Source organism: Poecile atricapillus, chromosome 1, assembly GCF_030490865.1.
Source record: "Poecile atricapillus isolate bPoeAtr1 chromosome 1, bPoeAtr1.hap1, whole genome shotgun sequence".
In the NCBI taxonomy this organism is placed as follows: Eukaryota; Metazoa; Chordata; class Aves; order Passeriformes; family Paridae; genus Poecile; species Poecile atricapillus.
In genome coordinates this window covers 130595784-130616188 of record NC_081249.1, presented here as the reverse complement: position 1 = coordinate 130616188, position 20405 = coordinate 130595784, and the positions used below count along the sequence as shown (strand labels likewise).

Sequence of the window (20405 nt, the reverse complement as noted above, 5' to 3'; positions counted from 1 at the left end):
AATTCTGTGATTAGCTGAGATCTCATAAAGTGAAGATTACTGAATGCAACACTTGACACTAAGACAGAATTCAGCAATTAAAACATATTAAATGATTTGAGGTTTGAGGGGGTTGGAGTATTGTTTTTACTTTGCACTAAATCACTTTCCTAACTATAAACATTCAGCAAATTATTGTGTTCTACAGTATTCATTCTCCATATTTTCAATCTTACTAAGTACTTACAGCTTCATTTGCTGATTTCTTTTGTTAAGAATCTCAAGTGCACACTGAATTTAAAACACCATTTGTTTCCCCTTTCTGAAATCATAATCAAACAAAATATCCAAGGTGAATATCTCTAATTTAGCATTTCTCTGACCAATATATTTACATTTGTGATGATTAATACTGTAATGTAATGATTTGTAATAATGTCATTTTGCTTAATATGCTCACTAATAAATAAAAAAAATCTATTGCATTATTCATTTTAGATAGTTGACAACTTCCTTCTCCCCAAAGCTGTCAATGTCGTAACTTTTACACTTCTTGTTTTTGTACTTCATGAAGAGTCGTTGCCAAATATTGCCACATAAATCTTAAACCTATATTTTCCAACATATTTGCATGACACTGTAATACAGAATTTACACTGTTCAGGCAGAATACTGAAAACAGTCTGCTCTCTCAACAGCATCAGCTGTTCAAGAAGTTACTTCTGTTTTACTGTGGTCCCTTATAATAAATAGGTTTTGCAATGCTTAGTGTTTTTTCAAGCATTGGGAGGCATGCATTATTCATACAGCATATAAGCTACCTAAATATCCTTCAGCTGGTAGAACTGTGGAAGAAAGTTTGCAATATGCATATTTCATGAGATAGTTTGGTGATAGCCACTGATTTTGACAGCAGGACTGCTCCATATCTTAAATATTTCTAACTTCTTCACAGTGCATTTTCACAAATCAGCACCAGAAACCTGAAGTGTTTTGTGCAGAAGCAGATGTTCTTGGAAATTGCTTCTTACTGCTTAAAGGAATGCATGCTTCATCTTGTGACTCAGGACCTAGGTTTTTACTCTTCTGTTGCCTGGATTGATCTTCCTGACTACTCATTCTGCCTCTTGACCATGTTCTCTGGTTCAGGATAGTGCTAAGACAAATCCCTGCAAACACATACCAACTATGACTGGTTTTGGGGAAGAGGGAAGACTCAACACACTCCAGTGGTTTCCACAACCAAATCTGTACTCAGTCAATTTTTAAATACAGAACATTCAAGAACTGGAGGTTGTTATGTAATTTGGATCTGTCATGTATTTCTATTAATGTAAATAGCATTGCACCAGCTGTTATGGGTAGGTGTTTTGGAGACTTTGTGCAGAGTTTTTGGAGGTTTGATGTTTTCATAAACACATTTACATAGAATATACATATAAAATGTAAAACAATCCTTGTATGGCTTTTAGTGCTTCCTTAAGGAAAGCATGAAAAATTTAATACCCTACTAACATTAATTATAGAAAATGGTTCAACTTCACTTTTCATATTTAACCAAGATCACTTTGTGTTCCAAAACTGAATTTTTGAACAATTTCTGGAGTGTAAAATAAAATCTAACTTGTGCTGGTTTTGCATTGATGGACATTTGGGGAAGATGTAAGAAACCACCCACTGAAGTGACATCTCTGAGAGAAGCTGCTGGGAGCTTCCTCTGTGCCTGGAGAAGGCCAATAGCTGGCTAGTTCTGAGAACTGATAACATTTTGAACAATTTAGAAATTAGATCTACCTCTGTGAGATCCACATTTTAAAAATGGCAAGCCTGGGAAATCTCTCTCTTGACTTCTGGCCTCAGATGGTAACTGAGCTCTGGTGGGGCCGACCCTGCTCCCCCACAGCCTGTGTGGCCTGGGAGGGGGCCAGGCCAGACCCCAGAGGCTCCTGGGCAGCAGGGGATGGAGGCTGTGGGGAACTGGCCCCAGGCTGGGCCAGGCCCTGCCACGGCTGCTGACATCTTGATGACACTAAACCCCCTGGCCCGTACCAACAGTTCCAGGCCAAGCCAGGCCCGACTGCCCTCCTCCCCTCCCCCCCCCCCCCCCCAGAAGCTGCTGGGCAGAGGGAGGGGCCCAGAGCGGCCTGAAATCTACCACCATGACTGCTGTGGCCACTGGGCAAGATATTAACCCTTTCACTGTGCAGGTGAGACCTGCAGACCTTTTTTCTCTCTCCAGGGAGAGAAAAAGAGTGATGACACATAGAAAGACAAAATGAAGTAACCAAGGTCAGTAAAAGAGTCAAGCCTCAGATGGAAGGAGAATGAGGAGATGCCCTAATGGGGCTGAAAGCTCTTTTGGTAGTACCATGGAGATGGACAATGATATACTGAAATATCCCCTTTAATTCATGAAAGACTATGGGGAGATGAAGTATTCTGTAAATGTGAGCAGAGGCATCCATCGACAAAGCCAAGAAGACATTGGAGTAGTTGTGATCCCATGAGAAGCCTGAACAGAGAGACAGAGAGAGAGAGAGAGAGAGAGAGAGAGAGAGAGAGAGAGATGAAAGTGATGCAGACCCTTTGCCCCATGGAGAGAAGAAAGAAACTTCTGTTCCCAAAGATGATCACAGAGACAGATGAAGAGAACCTTTGCCTTTTAACAACTCATCCTTAAAATAATACCCCATGAGTTCCTGGCCCATGGACACACCTCTAGGAGGGCCGTAAAAATGGGAGGAATTTTACGATGCAGAACTTTTCCTGTGCAGCTGCTATTTGTGGAAATGAAAAGTCACGAGAGAACTGTTTCTTGTGGAGAAGTCTACATGGCATGACAAGAGAAAACCTCTTTCCCTACAAGAATTAATGAAAGACTATTGTATAGCTGGCAACTGATTTAACATCCCAGGTTTTGTCTCTACATTGTCAGTTGGGAAAGGAAAGAGGTTAGCCAGTGGGAGGAAAGGTGTTCTGGAGGTTTTATTCTAATGCTTCTTGTTCTAGCAGTCCTATTAATAAAGTTTCTTTATATCTTTTAAGTTTTAAGCCTGTTTTGCCCTTCTCCTAATCCATATCTCACAGCAAGATATCAGTAAGTGCATTGGTAATTTTAGCCTGCGCTAAACCCACCACATTATTTGGTGTGTTGGTCAGGAAACCCAAATTGGTGAATCTAAGCCAATATAGACTCAATATAACAATATATAGCAATAATTCCAACAACTCAAAATACTATTTTTATGAAGGTCTTACAAATACACTAGTATGAAAAATATTAAATGCCTCAAACTGCTTGCTGAGCTTTATGCAAGGTGGGTGACAGTGTTCTCTTACTTCATTCTGTTTGAAGAGAGCAACTGACCATTCTGCTCAGGTGCATTAAGTTCTCAATTTTATTTCAATCCAAATGTATTATAAAAGTATGGGGAGTGGATTATGGATCTAAAACTACTTTTTTTTGCAATAGAATACAGAGATTTCAGATTAACCCCAAACCAAAAAGCAGCTTGTTTCTAGTCCTGCAATTAACTTGCTATCTTCTAGATACTTTTATAATTCAATTTTCAACTGGTCTGCTAGCTCACATTTTACCATTACAACAGAGATGTCCTCTCCTATGTGAAACATTTTGTCTAGTTCATTAACTAGAATCCTCAAGCATTTTTCATAAATGTACTCTAAAGATCAGTAGAAAAGCAAGAAGAAATAAATAAAAAAATAACATAATCTCATAGAAAAAAAAATGCAGAATTGGGAATACATCCCACATTATTTGAATTCTTGTTTTCTGTACTATTTGATGTTTTTCCTGTACTTTACTATTCTCCCAGGAGATAGAAATTTCTTCAGTCCTTCTATAACTCCATACGGGGAGGTTTTCTGAGATGAGATACAAAATAATAGAGATAAATGTACTATTATTATTATTACAAATAAAACAATACAGAATGAAACAGGTAAAAGCAAAACTAGCTAGCTTGTTTTCTATTGTTTCTTATACATTAATTTATTTGAAAGCTTAAGCACATTTAACATTTATAGAGTATTTTTACTGTAAGGTGAAACCTAATGTGAGGACAAACAAGATTAAATGATACATAGAAACTAAAGAAATAGCAGATGCCACCAGAGAATCCTAGCAGAGGTACTGATGAACACTTCCAGTCTTTCTTAAGTACCAGAACAACCCAAGGACATGAATCATTTTTTCTGGCATAATTTCAGTAATTCAAGGAGTAAAGTTGTTTATGCTTTCAGTGAGAGCCCTCAGTATTTTCTGCCTTAAACTAACTCACAAACATACTTTCATAGAACTACATTACTTCCATAAACCACTTATATTAATACCTATGTAGTGAAGGAAGGGGAAAAAAAATCAGCTTTTAGGGATCATTATATTTGTTAGCCATTCATTAAATAAGAATTCCTCTACCAATAAAAATGCTCCAGACAGCAAACCCTCCCTCTACACAGCAACAAAAGTTCTCTCCAAAGAAACCCCCCAAAGTCAGGAACATCACAACTTCCCCCAAAGATTAAAACCTCAACAACGAAGAAACCCCAAAGCACAGCAACAAAAACAACCTATATCCCCACCCCCCCAACAAACCAAAAACCAATCAAAACCTTAACCACCAGAGAAAGAGCTTCTATCAAGTTTTGTGCGCTTTTGTTTGGCTTTTTTGGCGACTGTTAGGGTTTTTTGTTTGTTTTTGTTGGGTGTTTTTTGTTTGCTTTTTTTGTTGTTTTGGTTTTTTTTTAATTCTGAAAAAGATGTATTTTCATTCCAAGGAAGTTCATAACCCACCACAAATTTCATTCTTTGGTTTAGGAAAAAATATCTTAGTAGTAACTAGGAAAAACTTCTCTGAAAAACTGGAAGACATTCAACCAAATGACTAAGCACTAAGTTGAAAGGAGTAAATCTTGAAAAAAATCTGTTTATCTACATAATGCCTCTCTCATGCCGAGTCATAATTCCCATTTAATCTCAATTACCTTAATAGCATATATGTGAAAACAGTTCATTTAATAATCAAGCCCTTTTTCTTGACCTCTGTCCTCTAAAACTGGTTGATTGTATAGAACACATAGAAATAGAGAATGTGATGGAAGTTATTTGCAAGAGTCAATCTGTTCTACTACCTTGAAATGGAAAGAATTGGAGCTGACCTGTTTTTGCAATGAAAGAAAGCAGCACTGATACATTTCCACACCACAGCAACCATCATCTGCATAATCAACTTACGAAAAACCAAAAATAACAAGCTATTGAAAGTTAATATTCTTGTTAATATATGAATAATAAAAATGTTTTATAACGTATACTGAACTTCTACACAAAATTTCCTCACTTTCAGCTCAACCTTTCTACACCCATCAAATATAAGATCATTAACAAAACCCTACAGGGGACGCTAATTAGTACAGTTATCTGTTGTTCAGATCATACAAACAATTTTTCTTTTTAATTCTCAGCAGAAGAGTTTCAATATGGTCTCTTTAACTGCCAAAATTAAAGACAGATTTTTTTATTCCAAAACTGAATAACTCTCCCTCAGAAGTAATTATTACAAGCAACAGCCAAGCCACTGAAACACAAAAAGCAACATTTTCACTTAAGAAAAGGACCAAAATAGCTAAACAACCAACATAACAAAGGGAAATTCAAATCTTATGTAGTCTTTGTATTTTCTTTCTTCAATTTTTAAGTACACTCCATGAATTCTGTACAAGAATTTGCATATACTCAATCCTTTCTCCTCTACATATATGTATGGATTTAGCAAAATATGTTCCCAGAAATTATAAAAACTATTTCTGCTGCCTCTGACACACAGGTTTGAAAGATAGGAGTCCATTCAGAAATGGACCCTCCTGTATGCAGGAGGGGAAAGACATTCTCTTCCTAACTAGTTTGTTTTCATAAATATGGGTCTCTAAATTAAATTTCAAAGTCAGGCCTATATTCATGGTATCCTTCAAAGTCTACAATCTTAATAATTGCATAAAAATCAGAATTTGTTAAACTGAAATTGTCTGAGATTAAGTCTAGCAAGTTGCTTCTGTTTGATGCTGAAGGTAATACAACTACTAAGTCAATAATAAATATAGTGTGGCAATCACTTTAAACCTGAGGATTGATTTATCTTTGTGCACAAAGGTCAAAATACATTATATTCTGTATTAAATGGCACAATTATAAGTACAAATTAACGTTCTGAAGATTTGCTCACCCTGGCTCTGGTTAACAGTGTTACTAGAAAGTCAGTATTATATGCTATGATGTTTAGTCACATTAATTTGCAATCTTCATGTAACATTTATGTAATCTACCAGTACTCACAGTACATAATACTAGTAACATGAGAAGCAGTGCAGAACAGGGCTGACAGAAGATGCTACAGCTCTTGAAACCAGCAAATGTTTATGGTAAAGCTATATCACAAATTTCAATGCATATTCCTGTGAGAACAGATCTTCATAGATCTCCTTTTCTAGACAGAACTTAATAAAATCTTGGTCTTAAAATCTTAACTAGATTTAAATGGAAGGCACACTATTAAGTCTTACTAATTTCTGATTCTCAGATAACATTGTAACTACTGATTTAGATCCTTAATGTAAAGGTGTCTTAAGCATAAGGAATGTATTTTGCACCTGGCTTTTTTATACCTTTTATTTGTTGTATTTATTTCTAGTATTCTAGAGAAACCACACCTGCACAGAATCACAGAATTAGGTTGGAAAGGACATCTGAGATAGAGTTCAACCTTTATCAGAACACCACCTTGTCAACTAGACCAATGCACTGCCACATCTAGTCATTTCATCAACACCTATAGGAATGGAAATCCATCACCTCCCTGGGAAGTCCATTGCCATGCTTAACAACCCCCTCTGTGAAGAAATTCCTCCTGTTGTCCAGCTTGAATCCTCCCCGGCACAGCTTGAGGCTATATCCTCATCTTGTTGCTAATTGCCTGTGAGAAGGGTCTGACCCTCACCTTGTTATAATCTCCTTTCAGACAGTTCCAGAGAGAAATACAGTCACCCCTGAGCCTCCTTTTCTCCATGTTAAACAACTCCAGATCCCTCAGCTGTCTCTCAAGGGACTTACCCTCTAGACCCTTTGCCAGCTTAATTGCCCTTGTCTGGACTTGCTCCATCACCTCAATGTCTGTCTCACAGTGAGGGGCCCAGAAACAGACAAAGGACTTGAGGTGTCATGTCAGCAGTGCCAAGTGCAGAGGGACAATCACTTGTCCAAGGCCTTGGTCCCTTTGGTCACACTGTTCTTAATACAAGTCTGGACGCCACTGACCTTCTTGGCCAACTGGGCACACACTAGCTCATGTTCATTTGGCTATAGATCAGCACCCCCAGGTTTTTTCCCACTGGGTTGCTTTCTAACTGTTCTTCCCCCAGCATGTAGCGCTGTGAGGAGTTGTTTTGCTTGAAGCATAGGACCTCAACCCTGGCCTTGTTGAACCTCACACACCTGCCTCTGTCTCTCTGTCTGTCTATCTATCTATCTGTCTATCTGTCTAGATCCTTTGCTCTCTAGCAGATCAGCAGACCCACCCAACTTGATGAATTACAGGGGGTCTATTCTGCTCCCTGGCCCTGTCTACCAGCTCATGGGGTTGACTGCCTTGTACATACTGGTCTGTTGGAGTCTGAGATACAGAGTGTGTGCCCTTGTTTCTAATACTTAGTTCTAGAATTCAAAGAAACACTGCATTTCATATAATATGAAATTCATGAGCATGTTTTCATGGTGATACATGAGAACAAATGTTAAAGTTAGATAGGAAAAATATAAGTGTGTAGATTAGAAAGTTTCTTAAATCACTGGGTGAAAAAGTAGTTTAGAGAACAGGAGACAAGATGGAGGATTTAGGGTGTTGTCTCTTGTCCTTCTTTCTTCTTCATGTTCTTCTCCTAGGGGTTTTTGGGTAGTAGTAAGTGATTGGATAGAAAATACCGTAGTGCAGCACACAGGTGTTGGGTCATTGGGTCACTAAGAAAAATAATTTAGTTGGCATCTGTTAATTGGGTAAATGGACATATAAAAGACCTTGAAGAGGATCTTTGTTAGCCATTTTACCCCTTTCTATCATAGTGCACATAACTCCTTGTACCCTGTAATGCTGATAAGAAAAGAATAAACTACTGAGACCGAACAAGAGAAAACAGCCTCCCTCTCATCAGTCTGCAGTTCAAAGGGAAAAAGAACCCAAATCCAAAAGTCCTTAACGAGACACTGGTCTTTCTTTTAAAGATTGAGGCAAAGAAGGTATGAAGTACCTCATCCTTGGTCACAGTGTTCCCCCTCCACATCTAACAGAAAATAGAGATTTTCCATGGCTCTTCTTTTGATGTTAATGTATTTATAAGAGCTTTTCTTATTATCTCTTACAGCAGTGGTCAGATTGAGTTCTAGTTGAGCTTTGGACTTCCTAATTTTCTTTCTACGTGACATAACAACATCCTTGTACTCTTCCTGAGTCTTGATCCTCTTTTTATTTCTTCCTGAGTTGCTGCAAAAGCTCCCTGTTCAGCCAGGCCAGTCTTCTTCCCTGCTGGTTCATCTTGCAACAAAATGGGGATGGCTTGCTCCTGCACCTTTAAGATTTCTTTCTTAACTTATTTCTTTCTAACTTTTCTGGACCTCTTTGTTATTATGGACTGCTTCTCAATGGATTCTCCAAATCAATGTCCTAAATAGGCCAAAGTCCACCTGCAGGAAGTCCAGGATAGATATTTTGTTGACATCCTTTCTTACCTCACCACAAATCAAAAACCACCATTTCAGGGTCACTGTGCCTGACAGCCTCCAACAACGACATCTCCCACCAGTCCTCTTTTTGCAAACAGCAGGTCCATAGAGACACCACCCCAGTAGGCTCACTTACCATTTATGTCTGGAAGTTCTCTTCCACACACTCCAGGAACCTCCTAGACTGCCTTCTCTCTGCTGTGTTGCGCTTCCAGCAGACATATGGCAAGTTAAGTCTCCCGCAAGAAAAATTGCAAGGAATCATAAAACATTAGCCAGCTGCTTACAGAATAGTTCATCTCCCTCTTCATCCTGGTTGGATGGTCTAAAAGAGACTCACAATCATGATATTTCCCTTGCTAGCATTCCTCGATTCTTACAGAGGCTCAATCTTATAATCTATATATTCAAATCACTCCCTAATGTACAGAGCCACCCCACTGCCTCTCCTTGCTTGTTTGAAGAGCTTGTAGCCGTCCATTGCAGCACTCCAGTCATGTAAGTCATCCCAACGTATTTCTCTGATGGCAACTACATAATATCCCTACTGCACATCACATATCATTTCTCTTCAGTAATGTGAAGAATCAAAATTCAAAGTCTACATTAAAATATCTTTTGAAAAAAGTTCTAATTAAATTGATCTCAACTATAGCATATCAAATTTGCAAGTCACCTAAAGACTGTACAAATACCTTGTTACACACTTTATGATTCTGAATTAATGGTTTACAAGACATAAAAAGAACAGAAGGATGTTAATTCATTCCACAGTTTCTACAAAAGCAATCCTCTTACTCTCTGTTAAATTCCAAATTGGCTGTTCAAAGCTAAGCCAAAGAAAAAAAATAAAACATCTAATTGATGTTTTATGTTTAATAATTTTGTTTAATGATACTATGAATTGTCTTTTCAAAACCATCTGATTTGCTGGTTGCCTTTATCTATGGTTTTTATGTGTTTGTCTACACATAATGCTGCTCCTGCCTGCACTTGTGTGCCCTTCAATAGAGTTGGCTAAGATTCTGCTCAACTAGTGATTAATTTACAAAAATTCAAATGAAAGTTTTTAGTCTGTTAAAAATATTTGAAATAAATTTATTAAAAGAGAAGGGGTGTATTATAAAATACACTCAAGCATTTCCTGTAATAATGAATAAGGGGAGTCTCCAACCTCAGATCTCTCGGGATCTCCAGCAATGTACACTTTCACAATAACTACCTGCAATGCTCTCCACAGCCTCCACAGTCCTGTACACTCCAAACTTCTATCTCTTCTACCTTCTTCAGTAACAGTCCTGTTTGCTAAATGTACAAGAATAGAAGTTTCATAGAGGCATGAAAACCAGTAAAATCAGGTTTACTGTTTGTTTTGACAGTGTTCCTGATAATCAATACAGTACAATCCTTTTAGAACAATCATCCAATATACTTGTTTCCAACAGATTATTTAGAAGAAGAACAATGAGCATTTTAAAGCTATATAAACAATCTATGTTGGCTTTAATTGTTTTGTAATTCCTAATTCACTAGGCATCTATCTTAGCCTACTCATGCTAGATATATTTCAGTATTTTGATTAGTGTAGAAAAGCCACCCACACTGTTTTCAAAACATGACTATTCATTTAAAAAAAAAAAAAAAGATTTTTTTTTTACTAAATTTACTTTTTTTTACTAAAAAGATTTTTTTTTCTAAATTGGAAATGCAATTTCTGAAGAGGAGAAAACGATTCTATTTCTTTTTAGTCAATAATATAGGTCATTGCAATGAATTTAGGCACACCTTTTTAAGATGCCAAGTAAAAATAACATATTATTCTGGTATGCTGTATATTCTATTAAAAAAAAAAGTTGAAACAACAATCAAATATTTTTCTTTGCCATTAAATTTTAACCAGAAGTCTTATCTCAATTTGATTTCAATTTTATAGTCAAACCCCTGCCCAGTTATCAGCTGGTTATCTTTCTGACCAAGTAGGTCTGCCTATACCAAGTTTGGTATTATACAATATCATGTAAGTCTGAACTGAAATAGAAAACAGCAAGGAAGTCTGGTTCATATAGTCCTTTAAATAGCAACTATGTAGTTCTACTGAACTCATTGATTTAATGTTGTTATTCAAGAATATACAAATACATTTTCCCTTAATGTTTTTTTTTTTCAAGCCAAATTTAAACACAGACCTGATTTTCACTTGGAAAGAAAGAGATGAGAAATAGCTATGATATGACATTAGAATATACAAAAGAGGGAAATAATTACACATATTTTGTCTTTCCTTCATTTCCATTGGAAGGACACCTATGTCATGATTTTAATTAATAAGAAAAGGAATTATTACACTCATTAAAAAAACAAACAATAAATTACATACACTGCACATATTAAAGCCAAAGTTAATTTGCTGACATCAAAGATTGCTAAACATACACCAAGTCCAAAACCAAAAAGCTCCTAATTAATGCCAAAACCCTTAAAAAATAGGTCTGAGCTAGTCTTCTGTATGATAGCAGACTGAAAATTCACAAGTCATGGTGCTGCTTTTTTCCATTTACTTGCTGTAGAAACCATTTAATGCACACTGTTGCATATGCAATTTTAATAGCAGTTGAATTTGGAAATATATCCTTTCTGACTGCTCGTATTAAAACTAACCAGAAGAGTGGGTGGCTTAAAAATTTTTAGATTCCTGAGTTTAAAAGCCAGACTTTTTCATGGTGAACTTATTTAAAAGCCTTACCCTTTCCTCATTACTTCATGAATGCTATACAGGTTAAATGCATAGCACAAGTACAAGTTGTATTGCTTCACTATTTCCCCCCACCCCCATACTTGACACCTCTGTAGCAATTTTGTCGCTCTATTAGGAACGGCAAGAAGACCGACACAGACTCTCTTGGGAGTTGATCAGGAGAATTTCTCCCTGGTTTATTACCTCAGGTCTTTTTTATAGACCGATACGTGAAAAGTACAGAAAAGAAACTCTTATTGGTTAGTAAACTAACACATCACCATCATTGGTCAGTGGGGTTCACCACCCCTTGACATTCTCTTGCAAGAAAACAAGGAACAGACAAACAGCACCTGCAAGGCTGTTCTCTATCTCTAAGGATTGTTTTAATTCCTCCTTATGAATTCCCAGGCCACTTTCCCAGGCAAGGCTGAGAAAGCTATGTGGCCTGCATTTTCCACAGGCACCGTGCTCTCTATTTCAGAGTTAGCATCCATACAATTTCACAGGTCAAAATTTACACTGTTACTGAAAAATTATACAGACTATGTGAAGAAGTTTGTCAATTGCATCTGTAGATTTTTTTAGTATATTGGTTTATTTCTTTCTAACAGGGATGACCCCTCCTTCAAGCTGGCGCCTCAACAAGGAACCTCAAATAGTGGGTCTTACATGGGGAGTATTGTTTTCTTCTTTACTCAGTGGCACAGATCCTGCCACAATCTAATAATTAAATATCCAGATTCAATTTTCAGCAGAAACATCCTTTAGCTATGATGTGAAACTCCTCCTATTGACATGCTATGCCCAATTATTTACAGATACATACCATTATTTTTACTTGCCTGTTGAATTCTAAGTGAAATGGAAATACAGCCTTGCCATGGCTGCATTCTTCACTTTTGCATATTAGAAGGCACATTATTAAGCTCAGTACTAATTTGATGAGTGCTGGTATTTCCCCTATTCATATTATGCAGAGGGATAGCAATATCCTATGAACCACTCTAAACAGAAAACATTAAGAAAAACTAAAGGAAAACAACTTTTAAATCAAAGGCTTAAAATAGTAAATTAATAAATAAACTGGAGTTGTTAAAGGTGTACCTGGAACATTAAGTGTCTTGCAACTACTAAAACACCCATTAAGGTACTGAATTAAGGACAAAATTAAGGTACCCATTAAACACAAAATCTTCACAAATATCATTCAGAAAATAAAAAGAAACTCCACAAACATGTAAGAATAATGCCTTTATTTCCCAGAAGAAGATGACTCTCAGAGAAATATAAAAGGAAGAGAAGTTAGAAAGCTTTGTACACCTGAGAGCTTTTGTGTGTTTGGCAGTGGGATGCCACAATGTTGGGACAGTTAATTCTTGTGCTCTTTACACAAATAAAAAGCTATAAAATTGCTGAAGAACAGTATTCTTCAGCATACATTACATGTTCAGTATAGCATACACTAGAATTAAAATGGGAAGAGGGCAAAGCCTGAAAGAGTACTTTCATAACACAAGTGATGAAATCTTATATTAAGAGTGTCCCTTTTCTCCTCATTTCCCCAGAATTAAATAAACAAGATGCATGAACTTTTCCCATAGAACTCGAGTAAATATGCTAGCTGGTTTTCAAGCAAGAAACCTGTTGACCAAAAAAAAGACAGATCTGTATATCATGCATTCCACTGTTATGGTTGTTCCATGGACTTTAAAGTGAGTAGTAAATCAGGTGTGCATTAACAAAATATAAAGGCTATAAAGAAATAAAGAAAAACTAGAATTCATCCAATGTATGTGTAAGTACTTCAAGGATCTAAATATGAAGCAAATTAAAGAAAAAAAAACAAAACAAAATTAAAAATCCAACTTTCACACAAGAAGCCTTAACTCCGTGATTTTCTATTTTAGAGAAATTAGGGCTAAATTTCAAAGGCTGAATAAAAAAAATAAATCTGTAATTGTCTTGTATAAGACGTAAGAGAAGAATTATCTTTTCTAAAAAGTCTGAGTGCTGTCTCAGTTCAGGTGTTGCTAAACTGAATGCTAATTTCTTATTCTCTTTTCGCATGTGCTAGGAACATGCTAGAATATTTTTCTACCATCAATGCGGATTCAGTGAACTCAGTGGATGTTACAATGACTACAAAGGGATCAAATGTGTTTTTATTTAGTAATTACTGAAAGCAAACATAATTGATTTAAAGCTACAGGCTGTTATTCAAGTGTTACTTTACTTTAGTGTAATACTGCCAAGCCACTCAAGGCTACCTGTCACCTGAACAAGGCAAACTCCCATGACCTTGTGTAGAATACTAAAAGATGGTATAATGTGTATGTCTCAACACACTGTTGGAAAGAAAAAGATGCTGCTGGAGAAGGGGGCCATGGAGAGGCAGGGCAGCACTTTTCCAGGACAAACATCCTTATTCTAGTTCTTGGAGATGAGCACAATGTAGTGCAGCTCAAAGGCAAGAATAAGACTGAGAAGCGGCCATGGACTATAAACGTGGGGATCAAGACCACCAAAGACCCCTGAAGCCCTCTGACCAACTCCCACAAATATCTGAAAGAATGGACTGTGCATGAGAACTAACTTGAATAGAAAGTGAGAAACTTAGGTTTCCTCACTCTAGACCTATCTATAAGTCCTTGCAAATATTCACAGGAACAAAGACTTTGTTATAGATACTAAATATTCTTCTACAGGAATGGAGCAAGCTACCTTAAGGATCCTTTAATTCCCTAGAACAAAGAAAGAATTAAGGCAGATTTAATTATTCCATATTGCTTCCAAGGTATCATCAGGTTTAATCAAGTGTGATAAAAAACTTTCATGTTCCTGTAATTACTGAATAGTATTGCGAACATTTTTCCATTACATTTAAAAGTTCCATTTTAACATGTAATCTTACCAGCAAGATTAAGCAGCAAAGAAATGTGTGATGTGAGTGAACACTAAAATATTTAAACCTGACTGCAGTATCAAGGTCTGTACATCACCTATTTGATGGGAATGGCTTAAACATATATGATTACCTTTCATATGCCAGTGATGCAGTAGTCATCTCATACAAAGGAAACAGATATTCCTTAATCCATTAGTTCTGGTATACGTGTCCTGATTTTTCTTCTTAATTATTTTCAGAAACTATTTACATTTTGTCAATTTAGGTACATATGAAACTGACAATACTACACACTATGACATTAAAACAGATAGAGATGCAAGATTTTTCTGAGTCAAATGGACTGACTATTGTTTCTTTAAAACTGATCTTATTATTTAATTCTTACAGCATTTTAAATCTTTCTGTGCCAGGAATGGATCTGCCCTTGTGCCAAAGGAGCTCAGCTGAGTCAAAATTAGGGAAAGAACTAGGATGTTTGAAACATCCCCTAACATTAAATTACCTAACCCTAACATTAAATTAAATTAAATTAAATGTCTGCTTTCACAAACTTTCCTGAGCCAAATAAAGCACATCTGTATACTGAAAAGCAGATAGTGGTTTTACAAGTAAACAAAAAAGCAGATGAGTCTCTATTCACTATCTATGTACTTGAGAACAGTGGGGTTTTTTTCATATATGAATGCATATATATTTATATATTCATATATGTATGCAGTGATCTCAAAAAGAGATATTTGAGACTGATTTTTCACCAAATTATATTGCATAGGCTGTACCAATTGCAACATTAAATATCCTTAAGAAAACAGAAGGAAAGCAGCAATACTGTAATGGGTTCTGACCCCTCCTCACTTCACTCTCATTGAGGCACCATGGTTACAGATTAATTACCCAAGCATTACCCTTTGCATTAAGCTAAATAATCTTACTCCTCAACTGAGGGTAAAATGAAGACAGCTGCAAGGCTAAACTTTCTAGAAGAGATCAGGATGGATTCCTAATAATCACAACTATTTGGTATCCCCCATACCATTCATCACTTAAAGAACAGTCTAAATTTCAAAGAATATACTTCTTGTTTACATTCAGAGTTTCAAAAGGTTAGTGCACTCAGTCAGCTGTCCCCCTCTGAAATTCAAGTCATCAGATTAGACTCTTTCAGCTCGCTTGAAAGAAAATCCATTGCAGATTACAGGTATTAAGCCTCTCAAAAATATCTGATCCCTTGGCAAATGTTGTCTCCCTTCACAGAAGGGGGAAGAAAACAAATCAAAACCAACAAAAAATCAACAGTACTTCTTTTGAGAGGAGGAAACACCAGGACCTTCTGTACTCTCCATAGAACAGAGGGGTAGAAGTACAGCAGGACTGATGTACTATGCCAGCCTTTAATAAGTAGTAAAAATACAGTGGCTATTTTGAACATTTCGGCACTGAAAATAATGATTAGTTATCAACTGATTATTTTCAGCATAGCATCTCAAAGGTTCAGCAAAAACAGTTTTTTGATTTGCACCCTTGCTGAGTTTAACCCCATCCTGAAAAATACTTAAAAAAAAAACTAAATGAAGCAGTATAAAAATTAATTTTGTTTTTCCACTTTCAAAGATAGACAGTCCTTCTTTGCACATAGAACACTACCTCATGAGGAAGAAACTTCCTTACCCATCTAATACTACCCAGAGCACAGCTGCTGTTTTTCAGTCTTGTCAGCTCGATTTTTGCACATATTTTTTTTTTCCACATTTCAGTAAAATCCCAGGTTTTTTCCCTATGTTTATTGTCACAGACTAGCCTGAAACAAACACATGCCTGCAAAATCATTCAAACATTATGAGGATGACACATATGTGGTGGGCATAGTGTAATTGCTGTCTTTATTGCAGCTCTTGGTTCACCAAGAAATTCTGAGGTACAAAGTCACAGCTCCTACTTCTGTAGTCATTCATATCAACAAAAACAGAGAATCACCTGAAGAACTGTACCAACTATAGAGAATTCAACAATATAAAGCATGTAAATGAGTAAAATATTTTGTTTATCATTTACACCAGGTAATTTGTCTCCCCTCCTACTACCAAAGCAAGTTATATAAACACCCATAAAAACTACTGATCATTTTTTTATGTATGATTTCACTATGGTGAAACTACAGAGACTGGACCCCAGCAAAAATCCCTGTTTCCCTGTAGCATAGAATGTGTTTTGGCACTGTCAAAGCAAGAACATATATTTGGGTCATGGGTAGAAGTGTAGTGGCCTGGAAGACTTTTATAAGGAGACAGTAGAAAGATATTTTGCTTGAGTTCCATCTCCAACTAAAAGGGAAAGTTTTTAGTCCTGCAATTACATGTGACTCAGCAAATGCATGCTCCGTTTTCAAAGTGCTTTAATTTGTCAAAAGTAGGTTTACTTTGTTTTTCAACTGGCTTCCACTTTCATAGTTTGCAAATGCAAAGAAAACCTACTTATTTCCTGCAAGGAAATGACCACAAATTGACCAAATACGACCATTCATAATTAACAAAAAGAATATGTAAATAGCTGGAAAAATCAAGACTTTGGGAAATATACGCTAGCTGGCAGAAAATGAGTCTTTTCTTCCTAAGACAGCACAAGAAGACAAAACACACCAGAATTTTTTGACACTTCTCTAGTTTTTTGAAAGTTGAGGGGGGATTTGAATTTATTAGTGTTTTCTTACAATTATCCAGACTTTGCTATGCTTCGTTTCTCATACTGGTAACACTTGCTCAAGAAGATAAGGACTCATGGCTCTGTATAAATACCTTAACTCCCATGAATGTTCAGGCAGTTTTTAAGCTTTCTATTATTATATCTATATATTATTTTATATTATATTTATATTATATATATATAAATACAATATAATTATATTATATATATTATATCTATATATTATGTCTAATATTATTATTCTTTTTAAACTTTCGTTATCTCTTTTCAGAACTTAATCAGCACAAGCCCATGCAAGATACAAACCTGCATCTGCAAAAGCTGGTTTGGTGCTTCCTCTACATTTTAAGTCTTCTTCCAAGGATGCATCATTCTTTAATGAGCATAAAATTATTAATCCAAATTAGTGATAACAATGACTGCTAGTGAAAGTTTCCTTAGACCTTTATTAAATCAGAATTGAACCACAATATATTCCTCCAAGTGCTAAATTCCAAAGCACATCAGCATGGCTCACATGGACCAGCACTGTGGAAACCCCTAGTCAGAAATGTTACCTAAAAAAGTACTCTCCTTGTGTCAATAAAAACCTGTTCTAAAATAAGGAAGTTACTGGATAATTGAAGCAATTTCCTGATTTCTCCCTGCATTTGTACATATTCCCCTTTCAGAGATTTTCAGTTATTATTTGCCTGTGTGTGTAGCTCCTGCTGTCCCTTTGACTATGTAGCAGGCACACATTTTTGTTCTTTTCTTTTTACATCTCAGTGAACAATTAAGCCTTAAAATATGCATTGCTTCTCCAAAAGGCCACTTGGACGCCCATTTTGTGGGAGAAGACACAGCATAAAGGAAAAAGTCACATTTCCCTGAAAAATGTACATGATCCTCCAAGAACATGCTTTATAGACTCATTACTATTTATTACGCACTTATTTCTGTATTATTATCCTAATACAGCAGAGAAATACCACAGTCAAAATTTGGGCTTGATTTAGGAGGAACTGGAAGTTGAGCAGTCTAAACAGAGAGCAATATCATAATAGATCTGCTCTGCACACAACATTAATTTCTCATCTGTGTACATCAAGACAATGAAATAAGGTGTATCAACATTGTCTTTGCTGAATATATTATACTCACACCACAGACAATATACTATCTCTGAGAAAGTGAGCAGAATGCATTATCTTATCAGAACACTGCATGGTCAGATCAGGTTTATTTTTAAGTTGTAATAGATTTTGCTCATATTTTCTCACACACTTTCACAGAAAGGAATTATTTTCGATTGCAGCAACTTTTTATACATTTACTGGCATTGAGATACACTACAATAGCTTACAGTAAAAAAAAAAAAAAGCCCTGGGTCTATATTTAAATATAGAATCTTAACTGAGATTGTTAAAGTATTTTTAATTTTTTTGCACTCTATAAGGGAAAACATTAGCTATTCTCAGTTTCAGCTGTTTTCCTTTCATTACAATGAACAGTCTATCTGATTTAACTGCCCTATATATAAAGCTTCCATTTGTCACTGCCTTGTTACATCCCACAAGCTGTGGGTGAAGCTGTACAGTACCATCTCTTTCCCAGCATAAAAAACCAACAACCAACTAACCAAACAACAGCAACCGAACAAACAAACAAAAAACAACACCAAAAGAACATTCAGTCTTGTGACGATCAGGAGCGGGCGCGAGACAGATAAGAATCAGAGACAATCTTTGCTGTAAACTTAACACCCCAGTAAAACCTGAAATCCGTATTATTTCTCTTCAAAGCACTGAATTTGTAAAAGGAAACAAAGCAGGAGCACTCTAAGGAAAATAGCTGTGGTTACTCACCTAGTGCCAAAGACCAGAGCAGGAAAGAGAGGCAGCACGTAATAAGCAGCGACTAATTTCATACTGGGCCTCCTTCCTTCGTTCCGCTCCTCACACTGGTCTTCACATCGACCCTGTCCCCGTCTCCTCCAACCTCGCCTCCTCAAGGGAGCTGCCCGCCTCCTGCGGAAAGATTCCACCTCCGCCAGCGTAGACAGACGGCGTGAGGAAGGGAACGCTAAGCGGGATTTGAGCTCCGGCAGTGATATCACAAGGCAGAGCGAGCCGCCGCCGCGAGCCAAAAGCCCGCCCGGCGCCTGCTCCAGTACGCCCCGCAGGCTGCGCCAGGACGCGCCCCTTAGGGGCGGCCGAGGACGGATTACGACGTGATGCTCGAAGGTTCATTCCAAGGGGACAGCGGGACACGGCCGAGAAATCCTTCCTGGAAGAAAAAAAAGGGTTGAGAAAGCTGCAGTCAAAAACACCACCAGTATTTTGCAGTTAGTGTCTTTATGTGATATGACTTTAAACAAGACAGATGATGTAGAGGCAGAAGCTGTTCCAAGTAGATGTCAAGCCCCAGAGCAGCCTGTCATTGCGCATAGCCCGGTGTCATTTCTGCAAAACAGGAACACACAAGCTACTATTTCAATCAGTTGTTCATTCACCCCATATCAAGTTGAAGGTAGGAACTTCAGAATAAGGATTTAGAACAATGTCATCTCTAAAAGCTCTTCAGCAACCTGAAACAATGAACAAGACCTTCAAATAAATAAATAACCTTTTCCTGTTTCCTGTGTTTGTATTCTCTCGATCTTAATTAAAAAATTACATAAATCAGCATTGGTTAAAGATGTTTTTAGTGTGTAGATGATTGCCTACCTTAACAAAAGTTCATCTGATGGCAAATAATATGAAAGTATAGCATTCAAACAGAAGTAATCTTTCTCTGAAATACCACAAGACCCCAATCAAACAAGCTTGTCTGAAAGTGAAGGAAATGTGGTCATTACAAGAAAGGTATTTGGACACATATGTGTGTCTTTTTTAAGAGCAGAGAAGCACGTAAGATTGTTGTTGGTTTATCGGGCTGTGTACACTTAGAGATCAAATATTAATGCATAGCCGCTTTAAAGATGTAATAGAATTATTCAATATAAACAAGTAAGACATGCAGAACTCCTTAGAAATACATATTTTTACACTTGTAATTAAAGGTTTTCTATTTTTTTGGCTCAAATTAATTGTCAATCCTACTAAATAAATAATTACTCTTAGCTTAGCAAGCAAAAGATTATTTTATTTGCCATTAAAAAATATATACATAGGAAATATAGAAGCATTACTGCAAAATTCCAAGGCACTCCAAACACTCATCACATAGGTTCTTGCAAGTTTAGCTAAATACACCAATAGTGTAGGAATGTTTTTGCCTACCTTGAAGAGGAATATGAACCAACTGTCTCC

The 20405-nt window shown here is 36.6% G+C and overlaps 1 protein-coding gene across 2 annotated transcripts in view; it reads right to left on the bottom strand.

The window, feature by feature from the left end:
* LUZP2 (leucine zipper protein 2) overlaps positions 1 to 19243 on the bottom strand; it is a 195547-nt gene extending 176304 nt beyond the window's left edge. For both annotated transcript variants that reach the window (XM_058843627.1, XM_058843636.1), the window contains exon 1: positions 18960 to 19243. In XM_058843627.1, the coding sequence (XP_058699610.1) occupies positions 18960 to 19021 (62 nt within the window). In that variant the 5' untranslated portion in view covers positions 19022 to 19243. The remainder of the gene's footprint in view (positions 1 to 18959) is intronic.
* Positions 19244 to 20405: the final 1162 nt, after the last annotated feature.